This window comes from Urtica dioica, chromosome 4 (assembly GCF_054948205.1).
Source record: "Urtica dioica subsp. dioica isolate 48M chromosome 4, U.dioica_male_clone48M_v1_H2, whole genome shotgun sequence".
Taxonomy (NCBI): Eukaryota; Viridiplantae; Streptophyta; class Magnoliopsida; order Rosales; family Urticaceae; genus Urtica; species Urtica dioica.
Genome location: NC_142759.1, coordinates 35,569,237 through 35,595,843, shown reverse-complemented (window position 1 = coordinate 35,595,843; position 26,607 = coordinate 35,569,237). Strand labels below are relative to the sequence as shown.

Below are 26,607 nucleotides of genomic sequence, written 5' to 3'. Positions count from 1 at the left end.
CATTCAACACGGAGAGAGAAGAAAATTTCCTTTATTTATTGATAAGAGGAAATTTTTACAGAAGCTGACGTGTACAAAAGTCGGGTCTCACAACCCCTAACCCCTTAAAGAAGTTTCGTCCTCGAAACTTAGAAAAGCGATGGGTACTTTTTCTTCATTTCTTCTTCGAGTTCCCATGTCGCTTCTTCGACATTGTGCCTTTTCCATTGCACTTTCACCAAGGGGATTACTTTGTTCCTTAAAATCTTCTCTTTCCTGTCGAGAATTGCAACTGCTGGCTCTTCATGTTGTACATTTTCTGAAACCTCGACTTCATGGACCGGAAGAACGTGAGAATAGTCCTCCACATATTTCCTTAACATTGAAACATGGAAGACATTGTGCAGATGAGACATTGACGGTGGCAGAGCTAAACGATAAGCTACCACTCCAACGCGCTCCAGGATCTCAAAAGGTCCTGTATACCTGGGGCTCGGCTTACCCTTCTTGCCGAATCTCATTACCCCGCGCATTGGTGAAACTTTCAGAAACACTTTGTCTCCGACCTGAAACTCAAGAGGTCGTCTCCGTTTATCTGCATAGCTCTTCTGACGATTCTGAGAGGCCTTCATCCTCGCTCGGATCTTCTTGATTGCTTCTGTGGTTTGCTCTAGCATCTCTGGCCCTACGAGCTTGTTCTCTCCGACTTCGTCCCAGTGGACAGGGGATCGGCATTTCCTTCCATAGAGTGCTTCATATGGCGCAATTCCAATAGTCGCTTGATAACTATTGTTATACGCAAATTCTATCAAAGGAAGGTAACGGCTCCACGAGCCCTGAAAATCTAACACACTGGCTCGGAGCATATCTTCCAGAATCTGAATGGTGCGCTCACTCTGCCCATCAGTCTGAGGGTGGAAGGCTGTACTGAACTTCAATCTTGATCCCATGCCATCGTGGAGACGTTGCCAAAACCTCGAAGTGAATCGAGTATCTCGATCTGAAACGATCGACAAAGGAACTCCATGCAGGCGCACTATCTCCTTGATAAATAGCTCAGCTAATCTATCAATTGAATAAGTGGTCCTTATGGGAAGAAAGTGGGCCGACTTCGTCAACCTGTCTACAATCACCCAGACTGCGTCATACCCTGTCGTAGTCCTGGGTAAACCCGACACGAAATCCATCGTGATATGGTCCCACTTCCACTGTGGAACTTCCAAGGGTTGCAACATCCCTGCGGGTTTCTGATGCTCAGCCTTAATCTGCTGGCATGTAAGACACTTTTGGACGAACGTCACCACATCTCTCTTCATACCCGGCCACCAATAGATCTTCTTGAGATCTTGATACATTTTTGTCGCACCTGGATGGATCGAATATGGAGTCCCATGAGCTTCTTGCAGCAACTGGCGTCGGAGATCATCATCGGTAGGCACACAGACCTTACCGTTACATCTCAACATTTCCCGATCGTCGAACTTGAATTCACCTTCTTGATTCCCTTGGGCGTCAAACATCTTTCAAGGCAAGAAATCATCCGCGTATTGTCCCTCCTTTATCTGCTCAAGAAGGGTTGGTCGCACATTAAGAGCTGCTAATCTTCCGGTGATTAGCTGCATCTCCAACCTTTCTATCTCTGACTTGAGCTGAGGAGACTGTCCAACTAGATTCGCAGCTACTGCGGCGGTCTTTCGACTAAGGGCATCAGCCACCTTATTCGCTTTTCCAGGGTGATAATGAAGCTCAAAGTCGTAATCATTCAACAATTCCATCCAACGTCCCTGCCTCATATTCAACTCTTTCTGAGTAAAGAGGTATTTGAGGGTCTTATGGTCCGTGTAAATGTCGCAGTGTACTCCATACAGATAATGCCTCCAAAGTTTGAGTGCAAAAACCACAGCTGCGAGCTCCATATCATGCGTTGGATACCTTGTCTCGTAGTCCTTGAGCTGTCGAGATGCGTAGGCGATCACCTTGCCCCGTTGCATCAGCACTGCTCCTAGGCCTTGTTTCGATGCGTCACAATAAATTGCAAAACCTTCAGTTCCTTGTGGAATTGCAAGGATTGGAGCTATCGTTAGGCGCTTCTTTAGCTCTTGAAAACTGCTTTCACACTTGTCCGTCCATTCAAACTTGGTTCCTTTTCGTGTTAATTGGGTCAGAGGCATGGCTAACTTAGAAAATCCTTCCACGAATTTCCTATAGTAGCCAGCTAAACCTAGGAAACTTCTTATCTCCGTTACTGTTTTCGGCCTATTCCAGTCCTTAACTGCTTGGATCTTCACTGGGTCGACCATAACTCCTTCCTTCGAAATGACATGACCCAAGAAGATTACCTTGTTAAGCCAAAATTCACACTTCGAGAACTTGGCATAGAGCTGTTTTTCTCGGAGTTTCTCTAGAACGATTCTTAAATGCTGCTCATGATCCTCCTGGGTCTTCGAGTATATGAGGATATCGTCTATGAAAACGATCACGAACTTATCCAAGAACGCCTCAAACACTCGGTTCATTAGATCCATAAATGCTGCAGGAGCATTCGTCAATCCAAAGGACATGACTAAGAACTCATAATGCCCATATCGCGTTCGGAACGCTGTCTTCGGAATGTCTTCACCTCGGACCTTAAGCTGATGATAGCCCGAACGTAGATCGATCTTTGAGAAGATTTGCGCTCCTGCTAATTGATCAAACAAATCGTCGATACGAGGAAGCGGGTATCTATTCTTGATAGTCACCTGGTTCAATCCTCGGTAGTCGATGCATAATCTTAGAGAACCATCTGCTTTCTTCACGAATAACACTGGCGCTCCCCACGGAGAGTGACTTGGACGGATGAAACCTTTATCCAACAACTCTTGTAACTGCGTCTTAAGCTCTTTCAACTCTGCTGGAGCCATCCGGTATGGGGTCTTCGATATCGATGCAGTTCCAGGAATCAATTCTATGTAGAATTCGATCTCCCGGTCAGGTGGTAATCCTGGTAGGTCTTCAGGAAATGCGTCTAAAAACTCCTTTACGACTGGAATATCCTTCGGCTCTACCTTCTGTTCCTTCGATACATCTCTTACGCTTGCTAGAAATCCAACACATCCACTATGTAGCATCCTCAAAGCTCTCATTGCTGACACCATTGGAAGGGCTGGTTTCCGAGATGATCCATGAAAGTAAAACGATTCACTCCCAGGAGCTTGAAACTTAACTTCCTTCTTATTGCAGTTAATCACTGCGTGATGCTTGCTTAACCAATCCATCCCGAGTATAACATCATAGTCAACCATTTCAAGTTCAATCAGATGAGCCATCAGCTCTCTACCTTGAACGTGAATTGGTACATTTTTGAACCATGACTTAGATTCGAACAAATCTCCTGCCGGACTGACGGTTATGAACGGGTAGGAAAAATTCAACTTTTCACTTCCTAACCTTTCAGCTATTCTAGATGCAATAAATGAATGCGTAGCACCTGAATCCATGAGTACATAAGCTGAAAGATTCCCCACAGAAAGCTGACCTGTAACTGCAGTAGACGTTCCTGCACGCACATCATCTTCACGAATAGTGAACACTCGAGCATTGGCTTTCGGTGGGGCCTTGGCTGGTACATCTCCTTGTCTCGGGTTTGGACAGGTCCTGGAATAATGTCCCACTTGGCCACAATTGTAACAAGTAACATTATTGGCTCGGCACTCGCTTGAATGTCGGTTCCCACACTTCGCACATTGAGGGATGTTCTGATTGTCAGGTCTGGCGCGCTTGTTATCGACGTTCTGGTCACCTTTCTGGAAGCGCTTACCTTTTCCATACGAGTTTCCGCCTCCCGACTGATTCCTCTGTTGAGGCTGATTTCCATAGTTCGTCGGATTACGGCGTCCTGACTGCTGCTGGAAACGATTCCTCTTGAACTGATTCCCTGTATTCGAACCAGCTTGTGGTGGCGGCACTATAGTAAGAGGAGTTGGAGCAGAAACTGCCACGTCTCCATGCCAAGCGTCGATCCTCAATGCCCTTTGAACCGCACTAGCGTAGGTTCTTGGCCCAGTGTCTCCGCTCTCTACCAGCTTCACGATTCCAACGTTCAAACCATGCATAAACTTCGTCTTCCGTGCTTGATCGGTCGGAACCACGGACGGAGAAAACTTTGCCAGCTCGTCGAACTTCGCAACGTATTCCGCTACTGGCATCTTCCCTTGACGCAGATTCATGAACTCTCGAATCTTGCCGGATGTGCTTGCCTCGCTCAGGTATTTCTCATGAAAGAGGTTGATGAAGTGTACCCATGTCATAGTCGTTACATCCTCTGACATGACAGTTACTTCCCACCAGCTTCGAGCCTCAGAGGTCATCTGGTAGATCGCGCAAGCTACGCGCTCCGCGTCGGACAACTGCATGTAGCTAACGATCTGTTGGATCTTCTTGATCCAATTCTCAGCCGCTACAGGGTCTGGACCTCCTTCGAACACTGGTGGCTTCTGCTTCCGGAATCGTTCGTACACTGGCTCTCCTATAACAGGGGCTACATCAGGAATACGGTAGTTCAGCTCTTCCGCTCTCGCTACCGGTAAGGCTGGAAGAGGTTCTTGAGGTTGGTTCTCGGCAGCTAGAGGAGGATCTGGTTGAACCTGCTGATCCATTCGCTCAAGCAGCAATGCCATCAAACGGTTCTGTCTCTCCGTTTGCTCATTCCTTTGCTGCGCTTCTCTAGCCTGTCGTTCCAACGATTGCTCTATCCTTGCGATACGAGCGTCAAGACTTTCCCCTTCTTCCGCCATTACTTCCAGATTCTAAAGGAATCACATAATAATAGCCAGGTCAGAAACTGAACGACGCAAAGCTCAAGATATCATACATATTCTTCAACGAATCCAAACAGGAAACACAGCACACCGACACATTGATACCCTCATACTCCTAGTAACCATAAAAAAAAGTCACACATGTAGACACTCAGACCGTAAACAAGATGCTCAGTCAACTAATAGATCTCACAGTCTACAGAAACGACTAAACCTGTGGCTATATATATATATATACACACACGCACTTCAATTTTTCAAAAATGAACATACTTGTCCTCACCAGTTGATATAATCTTTAAAACAATATATATACACTTGCTTACCCCAGAACTTGAAGTATGTAAAATTCCACTAACCCCAGCATTGTTAAGCATTGTTAACCTGTTCATGGCTTAACCAATTATTCATATAATATATATGGGCTTATAACTATTATTATTAAATTGAATGTGTTACCAAGATGTAGAGCTTCCCAAACCGTGTCTTGACGAAAGCAGTGAAAGAAGCGACGCTGGAATCGGCGACATCAAGCTGATGGAAAATCACTTTGCCATATATGTCAGACTTGTTTCAGCTTGTGAAGAGCCTCGGGTCCTATTTTTTCGTCTCTCGCCGTTAACACCACAGTGATTCACTTAGAGCCCAACTGCCGAACTATTTCCAGCCCAATCCCTATATTCGAACCTGTCACCACTGCGACTCTGTCCCTAACAAAAACACAGAAAATTAAAAAAAAAAAAAATATATATATATATATATATATATATATATATATATATATATATAAATGGAAAGAAAATGGCATGGCAATGTAATAATAGACTAGCAGTTTACTTCTCTGAAGTTGTTTCTGACGTCTTCAAAAGAGCGAAAGATTTCATTGACTACGCAGTTTTCTTAGCTTTGTTCTATAATGATCTCGTTTGACGTAACTTTGTTTTTAAAAAAGTGTTTTTAGATTCAGTATTTGTTTTTTTCAAAAACTGACATGTGTTTGATAAACTGTTTATAAAACAGTTGTTGCTGATAACAAAAATTGATTTAACGTTTGGTAAAATAAATATATTATAATAAAAAGACAAAAATAAACATGTTCTTAAAAGTTAAATAAGATTATTAATATGTTTATTTATATGCATATATATGAATAATATTTTTTTCTAAAAAAAATCAAAGAGAAAAAAAGATAATGTAACAAGATAAACTACTATTGGACTCCAACGGCTAACGACATTCCAATAAAATGCACAAATCATTTTTTAACAAGTTTCACTCTTAGATAGAAAAAAAGATGAGGCGGAGAGAAAAGTTATGTATTATACTACAAAATTCTCACAATTTACGAAGGGGGATAAAATTTAAAATATCATACAGATTACTTAGAAACACTTTGTACGATAATATTACGGTAATTTGTATAGCAAACTTAAAAACACTTTTTCCAAAAGCTAAGAATTATAGTTTTTCCATCTCATGTACAAAATCTAAAATTGCTTTTGAAATTTTTTGTAAAAACAGTTTTGCCAAACACCAGATAAGCAGTTTAGTTTTTTCTAAAAAAAAATAGGGCATTTTAATCTCAACCAAACGCAGCCAATATATCAGCATCGGCCTAGCTGCTTCATTTCTCTGTCCGCCACGTACACTTGACCATGTGTGGCTAACAAATTTCGGTTTTGTTCACCTTCGATATAGCTTAACTAGTACTACTAGCTAGACCAATATTTCAAATATCGATATAGATATTTCATACCGAAATTCTGATTTTACGGATATATCGAGTATCGATGGATATATCGACGAAAATTATATAACAATTTCAATACCGACTACCGATTATATCGATGATATATCGACTAGCTACCGACAGATATATCGACAAAAATCTTATAACAAATATATATTTTAAAACAACTACAAATCTATGTCATCAAATTCAAATTTTGAAAATACAATCAAATACTACAAAGTTCATGACAAGAAATAAACTTAAAGTAGACAGTGCAAAACATAAAATAGTTCTCAAATGCTACAAATTAAAAAAGACTACAAGTTTTGAAACTCTGAATCACTTGTAGATTGAGTGCCGAGGATGTTAAACGTATGGGATTGCATCAGCTGACCTTGACAGTATACGGACCACAACATATATGATGAATAGTATTCCATGTAGGTTTTGATGTGCATTTCGTAGTTGTACTGATCTATGCCGATGAATAGGTTTAGGATAGGAAATTGTTTGAAGAGAGAATGAATTTTGGAAGTGAGGTGTTAGCCTCAGATCCCGAGACCGACATTGAATCAAATTGGGAAGAAATTTGATCAATATCAATACTCGAAGCACCAGACATGTGAGCTGCGTATGTCGGGGGAGCGCAAAAAAAAAATCAAATGTGGATAGTTAATCTAACCTGTCACTTGTATCAGTATCACCATCACCTCGTCCAAAACCGCTAACATCACCCGGAGTACCAAATTCATGTCTATCTCCTTGGCCCCTTGGGTCACCACTACCCGACCATATCCACCCCCATAATCACTACCATATCCATATCCACCACCAGTATACTCGACACCTCCGTCATGTGAACTATCACCATAAGTGCTACCAACGTAAGTACTACCATCAACAGTATTATCACCACCAATACTACCATCATCGTGGCCAACATCGTCCCGCATAACTCGATCGACGTCAACACTTAAATTTCCAGCCTCGGTAGCTACTTTAGAATTAGGGTCACCAATATCATCATCGAGGTAGATTGGTCGAATCCAATCAAGGATTTCCTCATCTAGGTTTTCGTTACCAACCGTCGCCATCGATCTTTCGAGGATATCATATGGATCTTGTCTATCCACGCCATCATTCACAGCTTTCATATCTCTGAGTTGCAACTTTTGGTTGTAGCTACAAAATATAAGTTGATCCAAGAGTTTGTAAGCCGATTGGTTCATTTTTTTTGTTGTGGATCAATGCGAACGTACTCCAATTCCTCTTGCATGTTGACGATGATGTTGTTTGGGACAAGATGCGCACTACCAACTTTTCGCAGTGTGGGACATTCATGCCCAAAAACGTCCCACCATTCGGCTGCAAATGAAAACAAGTCATATACCGTGTAATTAACAACTTGATACTTATTCTTAAAAAAAAAACGTAGCTAGTGGCATGTTCATTCTTGCGGCTATGGCAGTTCACTCTCCAAATCCACCCTCCACATCACGGAAAAAAATAATCTACAACAAAAACAATACATGTATTCAATTCCAAACTTCAAATTCAATATTCATGTACTCAATAACAAATTTAAAATCAAACAATTGCTTACCTCTTTGCCAATCTCAGTGTAGTCTTCGCGTGGATGTAGCTTATGGAAGACTCTAGTAACCATTTTCATATATTCGCTACACATGTCAACAGTGGAGTTGTATTGAAGCTTTGGATTTACCCAATGAGCTGCTTCATGTAACGGATGATGTAGCTGCTTCTTCCACCTTTCAGTCATAATGTCTACAACCCATTATTTTCCTTGAAGGTGTGACAAACGTGCAACCATCGGCTCAAACAAATTGTACATCATTTCGAGATTGGGAACCACGTCAGTGTCGACGACATGTAGAGCTGCATACATCGACTCATAAATGGAGCAAACCATGTCAAGGGAAGTCCAAAAAAAAGCGTTCATCACCGTTTGCTGCACAACTTTACCGGCGACAGAATTCTTGAGCTTACACACTTCCCACGATTTTGATATGAACATGTTTCGCAGCTGGACTCTGTTGATATGAACATGTTTCGCAAATCGTGTCTTCCCGGGGCGAATAAGCTCAGTAGGGCAGAATTCTCTCATCGTTACTAACACGTTTAAGTGTGGTTGTAAATGAACTTTGTGATGTTACGAGCTTTCGCAATTGGTTTCACAATAATAAGACGTTTGTCAATGTTCTCGAACGTGAGGTCGATACAATGTGCAGCGCATGGCGTCCAATACACTTGGTACTTCTTCATCAACTATTTCCCAGCTTTAACGTAAGCTGAGCCGTTATCAGTTACAACTTGCACGACGTTGTGCACTCCAATATCGTCTATGACGTCCTTCAACACTCCATACATATACGTGGAATCTTTGATCTTATTATATGCATCGATAAACTTCAAGAATATTGTACGTCCAACGGAGTATACCATGATGTTGAGAATACTCAACTCCATGGTTCCAGTCCAACCGTCGGACATAATGATACATCCATATTGTTCCCACGTGGATCGTTATGCATCCACGTACTTCTTGAAGTCCTCAACCTCCATCGGCAAGTACACGGAGGATATCTCATAAGGCAATGGAATAGGCACACCGGGACCTGTACATGAATAACAAATTTTTTTATATTTAAACTTCTATAACATAACTAGTTCTATATTTAAGCATTTAAATTTTATATACGAACTCTTCTTCTTCTTCTGCCTCTTTGGGGTGCTTTCTAGACATTTCTCGGATCTGGGGATCGTTACCGCTCAAGTGGTATTTCATTTGAGTTATCCCGCCACCTTTCATTTTCCAGTCACAAAAGTGGCACGTGAACCCATTCGTACTCCCTTGGATGGGTGAGCAATACTTTCTTGTCCCTTCATTGGTCATTTATGTAAATAAAAAATTCACGATCATAATATCACAATCATAATTTTCAATTCGCAACTTAACAATCGCAATCGAAACACTCACAAGTTTTGATTCGCTTTTTCTAAAATCACAATTTATCAATCCTAATTTCTATATCACAATTTTCCGTCCACAATCATAGATTCCAATTCACACGTCAAAAATATCCTAATTTCTACACTAACTAATTTCGACACGTCGAAAATATCCTAATTTCTACACTAACCTCAATAAAATGATGATTCTTGAAATTTTCAACATGCCGAAAAAATTGTCGATCCGCCCTCAAAATGGGTGGTGAGTCGCCGGAAAATTGAAAAAGTCGCCGAAACTTAAAGAAAAAAAACTTGGGGATGGGAAAGATAATCAAATACTTATCTCAAATATACAAAAAATTCAACAAAACTAGAGTTAAATCAGTGTAAAAATGAAAAACAAACTAAAAACATCAAAACCATATTTTCGAACTCACCATGCGTTCAACGTTGTGATATCGGTGGTTATCGTCGTTATTGCATAATATTTCTTCCACGGTCCGCGATTTCCCACATAGAAGAAGGCAAAACGAAGAAGATCACCGATATCCTATAAAAACTTCAACTAGAGCGGCGATTTTGAAATAGTAAGCACTGAGCGATTTTTTTCTTATTTTGTCCAATATTTTGCTATTTAAAACTAAGTAAAATATCGCAATAAATTGAAAAATTGTCGATATATCAGAATATTAAAACAATATTTTGTAAAACAGTAACGTTTATTGATGATATTTTACACAAACTTAAAAAATCGATATATCGGTGACATATAAAGAGATATCGCCGATATTTTGAACTTTCAGTTAGACTTCAATTTAAAAATTTAAAAGACGATTATGTACGTGTGTGGGAATTTGACATACGGTTCGCTAGAGATGACATGTAGTATTGCTACTTTTGTAGAATAAGAAAAAGGCAACAAAAGAACACTAAAAAATCTCCAACAATAGTGACATTCGTATCGCGCGTTTCCAACAATAATCCTAGTCAAAGACTGGAGAAATAAAGTCACAAACTACGTTGGATTTGGGTAGATTATGCACGGTATTGTTAAGCATCCCTTAATTTTTTTTTATAGTTTCTAATTATTACTTTTTAATCAAATTTTTAAGTCAATTGGTAATTTATCCATTACTCGCCTTCCCATCATCCCTTGAGATCATGGAATAACATTTTTTGCTTTTATAAGAGTGTACCATTACCATCCAAATATGTAAAACTAATTTGCTTATTGACCGGGAAATCTTCAAGGCGTACAGTCCTCGTAGAGATCAAAAGATACGTTGCACAAAATCAAGTGCATGAAAATATCTCTCGAGTCGATGGAAATATCTTATTATCAAAGCTGTCTGTCTATCTGACCTGATGTGCCACCAAAAATAGTAAATTGTAATAACCTTGCAGAAAAGAACAAAGACATAAAATGCTAGGTTTAGGTTATAGTCAACGTCAACAATGCATTGTTCCATAAGATACATATGCGATTTCAATTATTCCACTTTTCTGGGCTTCACAGTCGTATGAAATCTACAGCAAGAAAATGATGGTTCATCTCATAATTTAAAGCTCCGACCCGAGCTTCGCGCAGAAATAACACGTGGGCGTGTGATAATAAATAGGGCCGTGATTTAAAGGCCTTACTTTTCATGAACAAGAGGACTGTAAATAGGGAACCACATACTGCGAGTCACGTACTCTACTGTCTCATCCTGCAGCCCCACCCCCCCAAAAAAAAAATGGCAGTCTCACGGAAGTCAGAATCTATCGTTCAACATATATCATCATTATCACTATCATTATCATGTAATGAGTCTTTGAACGTAAGACTATTAGTTCTGAAGCTCATGTCTGTAAAATTTAGTGTGTTCTGATAGACTAATTTATTTATTTTCGTTTATATTTATGTATACAAATAAGTCTCATTAAGAATTGGAAGAGTTATGGAATTAGTTTTTTTTAGTCAGTAGAGTAGTGTGATCGGAGAAATTTGTTCACCTCTTAATGTGTAAACCAATTTGATCAGCTACTTATGTTTGGAACTGCTCCCGGTCGTTTCATATTCAATGGTTTAAGAGATCCTTTTTACACGCTTTTTCTATCACTACTAAAGTGCCTAACCTTGCTAAACTAATAATCGAGAAACTATGTGTTTTAACTGTGGAATTGGAGAGAAGAGATCTTACTTTGGACATGTGTTGGAGTTCTCTGGGCCCAGTATCGCCGTGTCCTTCGGCTAACTCTTCCGCAACAGCTGCCCGCATAACAGCAGCTCCAACCTCAGCTGTGATGTGCCTGATACTGCACTCATAAGACAAATAATAGCATATCACCAACATATTCAATTTCTTTTTGGTTTTTTGAGCTAACTCGATTGAAGTCCATTTGCAGATCATTACTAAATGAAATAGACGCGTTTTAAAATTAGATAGAACTCCAATTTTTTTAATTTTTTTTCCTTCTAAAATTTGAACGCAATGTATTTCAATTAACCACGGCTAATTAAAAATTTACACGGTATGAGAGGTAGGCTTTCACCGGTGACAAAATAATCGTTTTTTTTAATGCTTCAATGTATCAAAAAATGGTGATTGTCACCAGTTATGCATTTTATATATTTATCTAATCTATGTAACTGCAGATATTAACTAGTAAATATTGAGAGTTGGATTTGGATTGGGTGGTGTAAATAACATATTTTTACCTCTTAATTGATGGATACAAGATGCCCTTCTGGATTTCTTCGTCTGTCATGTACGAGGCAAGGCTGCACAGAAGAAAGCAGCATGAGACGCCAAAAAAAGATGACCTTAAAAGAGTTGTATGATATAAATCAAATACCATTCAGCAGCTGCCTGTAACATGCCGTCCGATATGAAATGAGCACCCGAGAGAAGTGTTCCCAAACCAATCCTGAACCAGTTAAAGAGAAAATTCATATAAAATGTCTCATTGTGATTTGCTCCAACACACAAAGGAACACTAACCCGGGAAAGAGGTACATGTTGTTTGCTTGATTAACATAGCCTACTTTACCGTTGCCTGGCAGAACATACTGTCAGAATATTTTAAATAAATATAGAATAAATTAGTAGTAATTAGTTTATTTGCTAAATCAATTAGTTATGCTTAGCCAGCCAATCCTATTTATAGCATTTATGGCAAATCTGTAACCCTAGCACTATATATACTAAGTCTGCTAATGAGAAATTCATTCCGCTAAATTATTTTTGCTCTCACATACAGATTATAAATTTGTATCATACAATTAATGAGAAACAATATGCTGAAAACGAATGAGCAGATGTACCAAGATCAACATTTTCGAAAGGGCTTCCACTGGCGAAGACTATGTTTTCCCCAGCGTGCTTAAAGGCCTCAGCGGCTGAGCACTCGGCTGATCCATGGGATACCGGTTAGTAAGAAATAAATACGAATAAATATGTGAAGGTCGTCTCAGAAGCAAACCATTATTCGTGGGATTTGACATAGCAAAAATAGCAGATTTAGCCGAATCTGATTCTTTCATAGCCTTGAGCACCTGTGTTACGTGTAAACAGAGATTACATGCAATTGCCAAACATGAAAGAACATATTGAATTCCCATGATGAACTTTTAATTAAAGTGAGGGTTTTGATGATGCGGATAAACGTATTCTCTAGGAAAATATTAATATGAACCAAGTAATGGGAGCTGCAATGCGGTTTGGTATTGGCACGAAAGCTGCTAGCAAGAAAAAGTGGCAGAGTCAAACTCGTCTCATATTATCAGACTGATAACTAAACGCCACTTTGACTATTATACGTGGACTCTTAAGTGTATCAACTGAATAATCAAAATTTGCACTATGTTAAGCATATAAAAACCAGTTAAATGCTTTCAGTCTAATGGAATATAGTTTCCAAGAAAAAAAATATAATTAGACAGACTGAAGCTGAACACAATTGAGAAGACACCTACCTCCTCATTGAAAATTCCACCAACTCCGGACAAACCAAGTAGCACATGTGGTTTAATTTTTTTAACCTGAAAAATATTGGCTCATAACCTGTCGGTGATATTCATGGTAATAACTGAAATTTCAAGAAGCAGCGATTTCTGCAAGATTTACCACTTCAAGAAGAGACGCTCCTTCCCTTAGCCCATCGATCTCTCCAATGTCTTTAGCAAATGCTGCAGCTGCTGGATCAAGATTACTCCTCTGTGTTGTTACAAGACCCTGTGTCCAATAACGAGGAACACTTTAAACGGTCCTTCTACGAATTCCGTGGCATATGTAATCACATTATTAGCTCAAAAAGTATCTTACAAAACTACTGAAGAAAAACACAAGTATATTAAATTTACTCTACTTAAAAATTAAATAAGACAACGGAGAATCAGAACGAATAGAGTTGACGTGCATGGGAAAGGAACCATACATCTTTGTCAATCAAATAGAATGGCTTTTTTGCTGCTTTTAGATCATTCCCACACATTCGTGCAGCAGCCTGTATCGCTGTGCTAAGAACTCCAAGCCCGGCACTGAAACATGAGAGAATCAAGAGGATATAAGGCTCAGTAGAGAAACTGATATCCAAAAAGAAACATGCAATTCCGTTGCCAAGTGATACAGTACCTCCCAGCTCCGACCACAACTATCTTCTGGTTTACAAAGTCAGACAATGGCCGACCTTGTGCTCTAACAGTTCCCAATAGTCCTGCAAGTGCAACCCCCGCAGTTCCCTACAAAAAGTGAAGAATAGCCGACTATTAGAGACATGCACTTTTATCTGAGCACATTAGAGATACACTGACCCAACCACTTACTTGTATGTCATCGTTGAACATACAAAACTTTTTGCGATAACGGTGTAGTGTTTCAAAAGCCCACTTCATTTGGAAGTCTTCAAACTGATATAGTTTAACAAACATCAGGTCACCCAAAAATGTAGAAACAGAACATCGAAATTAAGGCATGGTTCAGAAAGAAATATACTTGCACAATGGCCTTTGGCCAACGTGTGTAAACAGCTTCCATGAGCTCATCGACAATGGATAGGTACTCTTCACCTTCCAACCTAGGTTGCCTTACTCCAAGATCTATCAAACTAAAATCACATGAGCGAGCATTCTAATATATTTTTTAAATTATTTTCTTCTTCTTGTGAGTAACTAAAAGCAAGTAAATTTCATTTACAAAGGCGATCTTCAAGGAGCTTCTGATTGTTCGTTCCGACATCAAGCATGATCGGGAGTACCTGTTAGAATTTAACAACAGCAAGTAAAAGAGAGAGCTGAACTACAAGGATTCTAGAAAGAAAAAAATGCTACGGAAACAGTAAATATTACACTTTGTTAAGAAACTGTGAACCTAGTTTCAAAATTCCTCATGCATAATGACAATGATAAATTTCTTAGTGGAAATTGAATTCAACGTGCACATTCTTCTCATGAAAGTATCCACATGGTCTGAACAGAAAGACAGAGGACAAGCACGTACTCTCTGTGGGTTAAATCCAGCTGCAGCAACATACATGTCCAGTTTCCCAATAGGAATTCCAATCCCCTGAACCCCAAGATCACCGAGACCAAGGATACGACTACCATCAGTCAGAACTATCATGTCCACCTGTAAGATAATGGGGCAAATGAAATCCACGGTGAAAAAAATTACACTTTATAAGAAAAAGCTAACAGAAAAGTGTATTAAATATGTCATACATGTTGAGCTGGCCAATTATAGATCATTGACATCATTTCTCCTTTATCCTTTGCACTGAAGTACATTCCACGGGGTCGTCTAAACAAACCTGAGTAGTTTTGACATACTAATCCTACAGTAGGAGTGTATATGATTGGAGCAAAATCTTTGATGTTATCAATGAGGACCTAGAGGGGAAGGCAGTCAGAATACACAGAATAAAAATCAAAACTAAATGTTCTGGATAGCTATAAAGAATCTAGAACATACCCGGTAATACAACGTCTCATTCCTGTCGTGCAGCCTATTCAAGATCCTCCATTTAGCCAATGAAACAACACTGAATGGTTGGCCCACGGTATTCTTCTCAAGCGAATGATATGATTCCACTGGCAACATGGAGCAATTAAGGTAATTAAACAGGTAAGATTCCATCACGAGGGTAAAATCAGTGTAAATTATAGAGAAATACCAGCCCATCACAACATACAATCAGTGAAACAATATAAGCGAAGCAATTCAGTTGTAATAATTATGAGGTGCGAGTAACATACTCTGTAAACTCTGCTGCTTTACAAAATGATTTAGCTTTTTAAAACCTTGGATTTTAATATTTACTTCTATCTGATTTTACTAAAATAATCTTAAACCATGCAATTATTTTATTAAAACCATTTTTCTTATCACTTTTACGATTTAGATTTGAACTAATCAAGTTAAAATCCGTTGTTCTTCAAATTATTAATTAAAGCTAGCTATTGCATTATATCTACTTAAGTGCAAACATGTAAATTTTATAAGAACAGAGTGGATAATAACTGAATCGGTCGTATTGTTGCTCAAACGATATGACACGAGGTGGAAGGAGTCCACGAAGCCCAAGCCGATCTCTTTCGGTCAAAGGAAATCCAGTGTCCTGCTCAAAATGATTTAAGGGGAAAAAAAAAATCAATACCCGCAAATCACACGTTTGACTAGTAAATAAATATCAGCAACTATCAAAAGCAATTCACAGAGTACTTGACCATATCTTTGAACACTATCACTTCAAAATATTGATGATTTCAATTATTGTTCAGTACATTTCCCTTCCTACTTTATTTTAATTCGCTGACAGCACATTTCTTGATCAATTAACACCATGTTACAAAACACAATTAAGCACAAAATGAACACTCTTCCGTGAAACTAGAAACAAAAACACTATCATCGGACTATAAATCTACAAAATCAAGATTTACATGACGCTTCACAATTACATATCACCATTTTCATTTTTCTTCATCGACAAGATAGTAAAAAGAAGATTATGAAAAAAAAAACCTTGTTGAACCATGGATCGTGAAGAATATCAGCGCCACGCTTGTGCACTATGGAAGGGCCGGGAATCTCTGTCGAGAACCGCCTCGATCGGCGCAAACTCGCGGCGGCGATTCGGGCTATCTTCCACATTATTCTCAATCAAACAAAAAAAAAATCGTCTCACCGGAATCGAATCACACCAAACAGATCAAATCTACTCAGAGAAACAGCTCTGATTTTATTCTCTCTCACGCAGAGATCAAATGGTATGTGAACTAGTCAGCCACAATGAATGAGAGTGACGACTTGGAAAGTCAATTTTATACCACACTCGATTTAATTATTTATTTATTTATTTTTGGATGTGACTGTTTGCAGACTACAGACTGCAGAATTTTAAGAGATGAAGAACTCGTAGTGCGGAGCTGCCCGAACTTACGGTCAGGCGTGGAATAAGGGAACAGAACGACGTCGGATGGTCATGCATAGAGAAAGTGAGCTGCCCGAAAAGGTAAATCGGGCAGCGAGGGATAAAGAAAGAGAAGACCTCGCAACTGTTTCGGAGAACCGGGTGATTGGATTGGTTGAAAATCGCACGAGTCACAAATTGCCACGTAGTGCGGTAATTAATCCCGTGGATGCAAGATCACTGAAATAAACGAGTCTGTACGAATCGTACATTGCCACGTAGGTGTTGTAATTAATTCGGTGGTTGCAAGACCATTGAAATATATTGACGATATCGTATCGCTAATGATAAAATGTTAGATCTGGGATTTGATTTCCAGTCTTCTAACGGCGGAAATTATACCGACAGTTCGAACTAATTGTACAATTACCACTTAAACTTGGTAATCTAAAAACTGTTATGTGTGTTTTTGTCATTTCATTTGTTTCTTCATGTCTTTTGCCATTTTAATCAAAATACTTTCTTCTCATTTTCCAATCGATCTCTTTCTCACTCTGATACTTGTCGATTTTTAATTCTTCAATACCTTGATTCGCTTTGTCGAGAATTTGTAATTCTTCGATTCTCTTCATATTTTTCTTCTTAGATTATTAATTCTCTTCGTATTTTTTTCTTCTCTAATTATCTTTGTATTTTTCTCCGGCTTATCTAAAAACTGTCCAATTCTTAATATATAGATCAATTGCTTGTTATGTTTACCTTATTTTATTAAAAAAAAAATAGAATAGATGATTATTTTAAGAAGTTTGTAACTTACTAGGTCATCGTAAGCATCACGTTTTGAATATATAGTTAACGTTTAAAAACATATTAAAAAATAGTCAAACAGATGTGGTGACACTTGAATAATCTATTTGAATTTTTTATTTTGTCCTTCATTTAAATAATTTTTTTTCTAACAGTAATCTGTCACTCTTTTTCTCTCATGCAGTTTTTTTTCTCTTATCAAAATTTCAAAAATTCATATCTTTCTCATATGAACTCGAAATTGAGTTATTCCAAATCATATGGATTCGTGGCGAGGAGAGTTTCAAAATTAGACCCATTGTGTTGAATGAAAAATCGTGTCTACTACTATAGAATTCCGCTACAGTCTACCATTTATACATTTTCCGTTCACCACGAGAGGTGGTTTTTGATCCCATTTTCAAGACCAAGACATAAATAACTTCAAGGTCGTCATTATCATCGTCATTTCTTCTCAGTGATACTCCAAGCTTTTTCTATGAAAAACTAAAAATTTATGTAATTTTTTTATGGAAATTTCTGGAAATTTTTTGGAAATAAATGGAAATTAGATGAAGATTAGTCTGTGTTTTGGGGTTTACAGAGAAAAACTAAGAAACAAAATTTGTGAACATTTTATTTTTAATTAAGAAAGTAAGTTGAAATTTTTCTAGAAATTCGGAGCCCATAACACTTGTCATTAATTGTCGAATTTTTTAAATTTATATTTACATTTTTTTTTGTTAATTATAGCATGTTTAATATGAGGATATTTAAGTCAAATATAATTTTCATTGCCTATTTTCCTAAACGTTCACAAACGTTGGTTATATCACAATTTTATAATAATTATTTTTTGCTACAAATCTACAAACACTCTTATTTTAATATTGTTGTCCTTCTAAAACGAATTCACCAATAAGTGACGTTTCTGAGTAGTTCAATTTTTTTTATATTCTTTTTAAATAGATCACCAGCCCGTAGTAAATTAAATTAACTAAAAAGATAATTTAATTTACTGCGTGTTGGTGGGTTATTTTTTTAATAAAATGAAACTTGAACTACAATCTTAAAAGAAGTCTATGAAATGACTAGTTGTAACAAATTCTTCTGATATTCTTTATTTTATAATTTGTACTAAGTATATAAATGTGATATTAATGTGTGTTTATTGTTTATGGACTATAGTGTAACAAATATAAAATTGTTAAAATTATTAAAATAATAAAGAATGGAAGATCATGTTTTTTTGTGTTAAATATGACGTATTAGGGTGGAGATGAAATATTGTTTAATATGATAAATACTATATTAGAAGTGTGAGAAATAATATTTGTGGAGTTTTGGGTTACGCTCTATCATCGCAAAGCGCTGACGCGAAGCGCCAACCTGCAGTCAAGCGTGCGCGCCCTTTGATGTTCCGAGCACCTGACAGGCGTTCCGTGCTACCTTGCCTCCACCAAATCTGAATTTTGTGGCTCCTTTCAGTCCTTCAAACAACAATAAATACCCCTATCTTTAGAGGAAAAAAAGTACACAATTCTAAACACAAATATTCTTTAAGAATAACGACATCCCCACCTCACTCATATCAATTCGACTAATGTTAAGTGTCGCGCGCCATAGGCACCGCCTCTGCGCCCTTCTAGCTTATTTTCTTCTACTTCTTATTTTCAGATCTCCTTGAAGAACGTTCTTGAGCAAAGAGAGGGAACTCGTGACTTTCGAGTTTCTACAAACCCGGATCGGACGTGGCCACTTGGTTTGGGCTTAGGTTGATCCGCACGAAGTCTTCAACATTGTTCAACTTACAGCGACAACATTATTAGCGCTAAAAAGATAGGGCTCGAAAAACATTCACGAGCTTCCAACACAATCTTTTCCAACTTAGAAAAATAGAGACTTTCAGCATAACCCTTTGATTGTGGTGTCTGGAACCCAGACTCCTAACACATCAGATGTAGGTGCACATTCCCGTGCCGAAGGCTCCCAATATAATATGCCCTGACTGGTGTAGAAAAATCAAGACTTTCCTCAAGATGAGATCATAGCTCCGATCCCGAAGTAAGACATGCGGGACTCTCACATTATTGAGCCTGAGGAAAGATTTTGTCGAATGACGTACCACCGCATGATAAAAAAGGACAGAGCTATTGTTGATGTTGGACGTCGTTCTCAAGATAACAAAAGAAGGATTCGGCCAAATACAAGGAAGTTGGACCCAAGCCCACGTGTTTTTGATAACAGGTCCAGGAACGGCGCCAGCCCGATAGAAGATTCAATTATCAGCTCGAGATAACCGCTCCCCGAAGACTCACAAGTATGAAACCAGTCAGCCCGGACGATCCGTAACCGCTCCTCATACGAATAAGTCTTCAAATGATAGGTGTCCTGAAACGTAATAGTGAGCTCCAAGTGATATATGACGTGTCACCCGTAACCCGGAGCTCGCGACCTCACCTCTAGTACTATAAATATAAGATAATTAGGTATATGTCAGACACGTTACTTTTCCCATTTTTACTCTACGATCTTGCAATCTTTGTCTCCCAATTCAAATTACTGTATTACTTTGAGCGATTACAATAAACAACCCTGAGCTTACTTTACATTAAGTTTTTCTTGCCTTTACTTATTATTAAATTCATCTAGTTTTCATGTTTTGGTCTTGCAACGGAGAATTAAGGCCCATTTACAAATCTAAATCGACCCTTCTAATTGTCCAAGTTGTTGTGACTGCTTTGGTGTGATTTCTCACATCAACAGTTTGGCGGCGTCTGTGAGAATCCTATCAATTTTCCTTACACCTCAAGCCCAAATTCTTACAACACCTCATGTCTCATCTTTCCAACCTCATGGCATCGTCGTCTCCAACAACTCCCACGTCGGGCTTGGAACAGATCCCATAACTGAAGTCAATGCTGCAGTCCCTAATCGAGAGGGCCGCGGTCCAGGAACAATCGTACCAGACCCCACGTCTGGCTTGGAACAGATCCCAGAACTAAAGTCAATGTTGCATGCCCTAATCGAGAGGGTCGCGGTCCAGGAACAATCGTACCAGACCGTGATGCGAGAAGTTTCAACACTTTCATCCAAGCACAGAGCATTGGAATCCCGTTGCGACGCGGTAGGTCGCCCGTCAGCGGAATCCAATCCGAATGCTGCAGGATCTAGCAGACCGGGAAGGAATTTCCCACCTGGAATTTAGTTGGATTTCTCGGGATTCGAAGTGACTCCTAACCTTAACAGGGGGAAACTCCAATTGAACTTCCACCTCCGCCTCGCAAAATCCCGCAGCACATGAGGACCCCTGGGAACGAGCCTGCCCGGGCCCAATCCCCGATGCTACGACCCCGTTGAGAATGCGCGAGTTCAGCCAAATACATGCCTCGTAGATCAGAACGCTCTATGAGTCAACCCAACTCGCCCATGAACGCGGGATGTCAAATCCTGCCCAATCGAACCAGGGCAGTTCGAAACTCGTTTTGGCCCGACTTCGAGCCCGCCAGAGCTCGCGAACTGACCCCGCTTGAGGCACGATACGACCGTGATGAAATTGCTTTGTTACGAAAAACCGTGGTCAAAACTAACGCAGGGTTGCGGGCTGTGAGAACGCGAGTTTACAACGTCACGAGCTCAGCTCCCGAAATCGATCGCCTAATCGAAGAAACTCATTGTACCTCATTCACCGAGCGGATTACGAGCGTTCGAATCAGGGATGCAAGGAAACTCGGACTCCTCTTTTATGAGGGAAAGAATGTCCCCAAGGCACACATGATCGCGTTCAAAATCACCGTCAGACGGGCTTACCTGAACGACGACGAAAGAGACGCTGGTCACTGCCACCTCTTTGCAGAACATCTGACCAGGCTTGCCCTGGAATGTCTCAAAGTTAGAAGAAGGATCCATCGAATATTTTGACCAATTGTCGATGGTCTTCTTGAAGCATTACTCCATGTATGTGGAAGCCGGTGCTTTGGATGCCGACCTATGGTCGCTTCAACAAGTGGCCCAAGAGCCACTGAGAATCTTCATGACTAGATTCAAAGACGTCATGTCAAAAATCAGTGGCGTCAGTAGTGCGGGAACGATTGTGGCCCTAAAAAACGCCCTCTAGCATGAATCACAGTTCCGTGAGGAACTAATCATGAACCAGCCCACCACAATAGAAGATGCTATGCATCGGGAAATGAAATGGGCTGTCGCCGAGGAGGAAAAGGCGGCCATGGTAAGAAAGTTCGCGATCGCGAAGACGACACTGAACACAGCAAATCCTTCAAACCAGAACCCTTGCCCATTCGCGCCTAAAAAGTGCCACAATGGGCCCAGACAACCACAAGGGAATCAACCCCAAAGCCAAGGGGGGAAGGCCGAGGTTCCCCCAATAGTTCGCATATGCTGTTGCAATGGGAAGCAAAAAACCATAATCTACCCCGAGGACCAACACATGGACATGAGACGTGTCCGCCTACTGTAACCACCACAAAAATTGGGGACACAAAATGGAAGATTGCAGAGTGATACGTGACTACCTCGCCGCCAAGTTTTCCTGTGGCGAGTTAGGAAACGTGAGCTTGAGCGAGTTTCTCCCTCCACGAGGTGGGCGATCACCTAGAAAGCGTGAACGGGGGAGTAAGGATCATCTTCCCCGGCAGAAGCCCCGAAGAAAAGAGTCGACTGCATAATAGGAGGATCTCGGCTCTGGAGAGAGTAAGTGAATTCTATAAAAGGCTCACCAACGTCGGGCCATCGCAGGGACTACTGCCAAATGTCCCACAAACAGGCCTGACGACCTGATCGAGTTCAGGAAAAGCGAGTCTTGGTCGTTAGACGGCCCCCATGATGACGTGCTTGTCCTGACCTTGGACGTATCAAACTGCACAATCTCTTGGATTCTCATCGACAATGGAAGCTCCGTCGACGTCATCTATCTAAGTACCCTCCAAAATATGGATATAAACGAATCCGAAGTCGAAAAAGGTTCGGTGGAACTCACCGGATTCGACAGGAAGTCAAATTCAGCGATCGGATCTATAAGACTGGCCGTCTACGCGGGCGATGAAAATAAACTCGTGGAATTTGTCATGTTGAATTGCCCTTCGGCATTCAACATGAACTTGGGGAGGCCATGGATTCACTCCATGAGAGCCGTCCCATCAACGTACCACCAGTGCATTCATTTCCCGACTTCGAAAGGGGTAAGGGAAATCAAAGGGAATCAATCGGTAGCGCGATCGTGCTACCTAAGCGGGTACAAACTAGGACACTAGCCCGATCAATAGCAATTAATTGTTGTCAATGAACCCAGTGCACCGATTGAGTAGGACGAAGGAGATAACGAGCCCGAGACTCAAGATCACCCACGTCTCAAACTTACCACCCCGATCCATGTCGACGGGTCAGACCCGGAACGAGTGGTAGGGATAGGTTCAGAACTGAAGGGCGAAATAAGGCGTCAGCTCATTCGTTTCCTAAAAGCGAATAAGTCAACCTTCGCCTGGACCACCTAAGACATGCCAGAGATTGATGTTAGCGTCACATCCCACCAAATGAATGTTGACCCGAGTTTCAAACCGGTGAAACAGAAGAGACGCAAGTTCGGCCCGGACAGGGCCAAAGCAGTCAATGATGAGGTAGAATGGCTCCTAAAGGCAGGATCAATCTGGGAAATCAAATACCCAGACTGGTTAGCCAACACAGTCATTGTAAAAAAAAGAATGGGAAATGAAGAGTGTGGGTAGATTTCACAGATCTCAACAAAGCATGCCCGAAAGACAGATTTCCCCTTCCGTACATCGATCGGTTGGTCGAAGCAACCGCTGGACACAAGATGTTATCCTTCATGGATACATTCTCCGGATATAATCAGATCTTGATGCACCCCGATGATCAAGATATAACCGCCTTCATCACCGATAGATGAATCTATTGTTACAAGGTGATGCCATTTGGTTTGAAAAACATGGGCGCCACTAACCAAAGACTCGTGAACAAGATGTTCGAGGAGAAACTGGGTAAGACCATAGAGGTCTACAGAGACGATATGTTGGTGAAGTCCATCCGCGACACCAACCACGTAGTGCACCTCGAGGAATGTTTCAAGGTACTAAACCAATATCAGATGAAGCAAATGTTGTCAATGGTGCCCACAAGAAGAGTTGTAGTCTTTATTTTGTACATTTGATGTAATAAAGTCTCATAAAGACTCTTGCTTGTAATTGCTTATTCATTAATAAAAAGTTGAAACGTTCATTCAATCTTCCTTGTGTGAAGCTTTATGATAAAACATTAGTCTTTAGTCCATAAACAAACTAAACAACTTATGAAGAGACAAATGTAGATTTGCATGAACAAACTCTTCGTAGTTTGCTTAAAACGATATATTCGCAATCTAAGGGTCAAAGGACTATTGACCTCAGTATGATTGTTAGAAGAATCTATGATGTCTGGTTATGAGGCATTGAGAGTTGGAGACTCTATAGTTCTTCTAGGTATCTTCCGAAGGTACTGAATTGACCAGTGCACTTCTAGAGACAAGATAAGAACAAACCATTTAACCTCTTATGTCTCGAAGTCATTACGTATGAATTGCATCGTGCTTACCTTAATCCTGAAATGAGACATGCCATTTCACACCTTACGTATTCTCATTTGAGAAAGTCAGAGTTCGGACTCACTATGTGATTCCGAACAAGGCCTATTGGTGAAGTACTAAGTTGTGAGAATGTCATGAGTAACTTTGTGAAGTTCTCATAGATATGGAATTCATGTACAAGATTGCTGAAATGCAATGTATATCACCTCATGCTTTGTTCCTTGGAGTGTGAATAAATGAACTGGCCAGTGTCCAAATTGAGTCCTGACTCTTTTGGATGAAACAACGTGACTTGTTAGCTCCTCGTCAATGCATTGTTTCTAACTTATTCACAAGCGACAAAGGAGTTGAGGAAATAACAGCTAGAAGGGTAAAATGGTAATTTTGTAAATCCCGACTAGCTGATGATATTCATGAAGGGTAAACACTGACATTATTCTGTGGATCCACTCATTACAATTAGGTTGAATTCTTGAGTAGAAAATAAATTCATTTGAACCGAGAGATTTTCAGTGTCAACTCTTTAGTGGAGTCAGTTGACATTAAGCTAAACTTGGAAAAGGTTTGTGAACTTTTGAGTCCAAGTATTTTAGCTCAAGCTTTGTTCATTTGGATCCATGAGGTCACTGTCACGAATCACATCGATTAGGAATAGTTAAACTGGAAGCTAAGTCAAAACAAGAACGAAAATTGTCAAAAGGGTATTTTTGTCTTTTGAGACATAGGATGAAATGAATGTCAATAAATTTTTTGACAAGGTCATTTAATGACATGTTTCACTCGGCCAATATTAGTCTTATTGGGCCTTGTGGATTAATTTCATTTCATAAGAATTTTATTGAAAATTCTTAATGGGCCTTTTTCATGTTGTCATGAACAAATGGAAAAGCTTCTAGAAGCCTTTTCTAGATGGTTATAGGCGCCCAATACCCAAGAGAAAGAGAGATTATTTTGTGCATAAATGTATGAAGATACTTGCCAAAAGAAAAAGGGGAAACAAATTGCTTCTAGAAGCAATAGATATTTTCGGCCAAGGCTAGAGGGAAACAAATGAGGAAACAAATCCAAGCCTTTAATGGCATGAGTTGGGCGTCCAACATGGGTAAAGAGGAAACTAGTTTTTTGCTCATGAATATGTGATATTCTATAGAAGAGGAAACTACCATATTGAAGGTAATCCCTCTCCTATAAATAGGCATGAGTTGGGCGTCCAACATGGGTAAAGAGGAAACTAGTTTATGGCTCATGAATATGTGATATTCTATAGAAGAGGAAACTACCATATTGAAGGTAATCCCTCTCCTATAAATAGAACCCTCATTCCTCTCATTCTATTCATTCCACATAAGTTAGAGATTGAGAGCCTCTCTCTCTAGACCTTGTGGCCGCCCCTCTCCTCTCTCTCTCTAGTCAATTTTGTTTTATTGTTTTGGCACCTAGGTCCTCATTTGACCTAGAGTTTAGCTCTGCGACTTCAAGACTCGTTCATAAGTCGTAGTGTTTAAAAGTGCCCACTCACTGATTCCTTTTATTTCAAGTGATTTAGTGATAGAAACTTTCGTGGTTGCTCGAGTTGCCGAGGAAAGAAAGAGAGACGTGCTGCGAGGGAGACGAACGTTATCAACCTTCAGAAGGCTCATCAACATTCAAGCTTCTAAAGAGGTTAGTAAATTTATTATGCTCATATTAGTTTTATTTATATGTACTTGCTCTTTGTCTAGGTTAGTAAAAACTGTTTTTACTTGAAAAGAAATTTTTTAAAATTCCGCCGCTTAACGAAGCGTTAAACTTTTTCTTAAACCCTAGATCAATTCCAACAGCAAAATCCTGCGAAGTGTTTGTTCGGGTATTGTCAGGAAAATTCGTGGGCTACCTAGTAACCCATCGAGGCATTGAGGCAAACCCCGACCAGATCTTAAAAACGCGAGCGCCACTAACAAAAGACTCGTGAACAAGATGTTCGAGGAGAAACTGGGTAAGACCATGGATGTCTACAGAGACGATATATTGGTGAAGTCCATCCGCGACACCAACCACGTAGTGCCCCTCGAGGAATGTTTTAAGGTACTAAACCAATATTAGATGAAACTAAATCCTGCGAAGTGTTCGTTCGGGTATCGTTAGGAAAATTACTGGGCTATCTAGTAACCCAGCGAGGCATCGAGGCAAACCCCGACCAGATCTTAGCAATCACATGAATGCCCTCACCTAGGAATAAGCGGGAAGTACAACTATTAACCGAGAGAGTGGCAGCGCTGAACCAGTTCATCTCGAAATCAACAGACAAGTGTCTCCCATTCTTCAAGTGCATCAAGAAAAACACTGGGAAAGACTTCAAATGGGACGACACTTGT

General features: G+C 39.9%; 2 protein-coding genes across 2 annotated transcripts; one reads left to right on the top strand and one right to left on the bottom strand.

Annotated features, from left to right (window-relative positions):
* Window positions 1-10,790: 10,790 nt before the first annotated feature.
* NAD-ME2 (NAD-dependent malic enzyme 2) lies at window positions 10,791-16,840 on the bottom strand. Its single transcript, XM_089611488.1, has 19 exons — window positions 16,485-16,840; window positions 15,981-16,077; window positions 15,432-15,550; window positions 15,182-15,349; window positions 14,961-15,089; window positions 14,658-14,718; window positions 14,457-14,560; window positions 14,288-14,371; window positions 14,097-14,203; window positions 13,900-14,002; window positions 13,590-13,697; window positions 13,439-13,504; window positions 12,946-13,018; window positions 12,788-12,874; window positions 12,465-12,519; window positions 12,319-12,390; window positions 12,182-12,244; window positions 11,664-11,778; window positions 10,791-11,189 (listed from the first exon to the last, which is right to left on the bottom strand). The coding sequence occupies exons 1-19, from the start codon at window positions 16,611-16,613 to the stop codon at window positions 11,118-11,120; spliced, it is 1,812 nt and encodes a 603-aa protein (XP_089467614.1). The 5' UTR covers window positions 16,614-16,840; the 3' UTR covers window positions 10,791-11,117.
* Window positions 16,841-22,160: 5,320 nt separating this feature from the next.
* Window positions 22,161-23,581, top strand: LOC149401513 (uncharacterized). Its single transcript, XM_089610760.1, has 4 exons — window positions 22,161-22,257; window positions 22,414-22,883; window positions 22,983-23,085; window positions 23,409-23,581. Exons 1-4 carry the CDS (start codon window positions 22,161-22,163, stop codon window positions 23,579-23,581), a joined length of 843 nt encoding a protein of 280 aa, XP_089466886.1.
* Window positions 23,582-26,607: the final 3,026 nt, after the last annotated feature.

Coding starts and splice junctions, on each gene's coding strand:
- NAD-ME2 (XM_089611488.1), bottom strand. CDS start 16,613: ATGTGGAAGATAGCCCGAATCGCCGCCGCGAGTTTGCGCCGATCGAGG. Junction 14,372..14,456: donor GGCCAAAGGCCATTGTGCAA/GTATATTTCTTT, acceptor AAACTATATCAG/TTTGAAGACTTCCAAATGAA. Junction 14,204..14,287: donor TGTTCAACGATGACATACAA/GTAAGTGGTTGG, acceptor CACTTTTTGTAG/GGAACTGCGGGGGTTGCACT.
- LOC149401513 (XM_089610760.1), top strand. CDS start 22,161: ATGGAAGATTGCAGAGTGATACGTGACTACCTCGCCGCCAAGTTTTCC. Junction 22,258..22,413: donor CGAGTTTCTCCCTCCACGAG/GTGGGCGATCAC, acceptor GGGCCATCGCAG/GGACTACTGCCAAATGTCCC. Junction 22,884..22,982: donor AAATCAAAGGGAATCAATCG/GTAGCGCGATCG, acceptor CCGATTGAGTAG/GACGAAGGAGATAACGAGCC.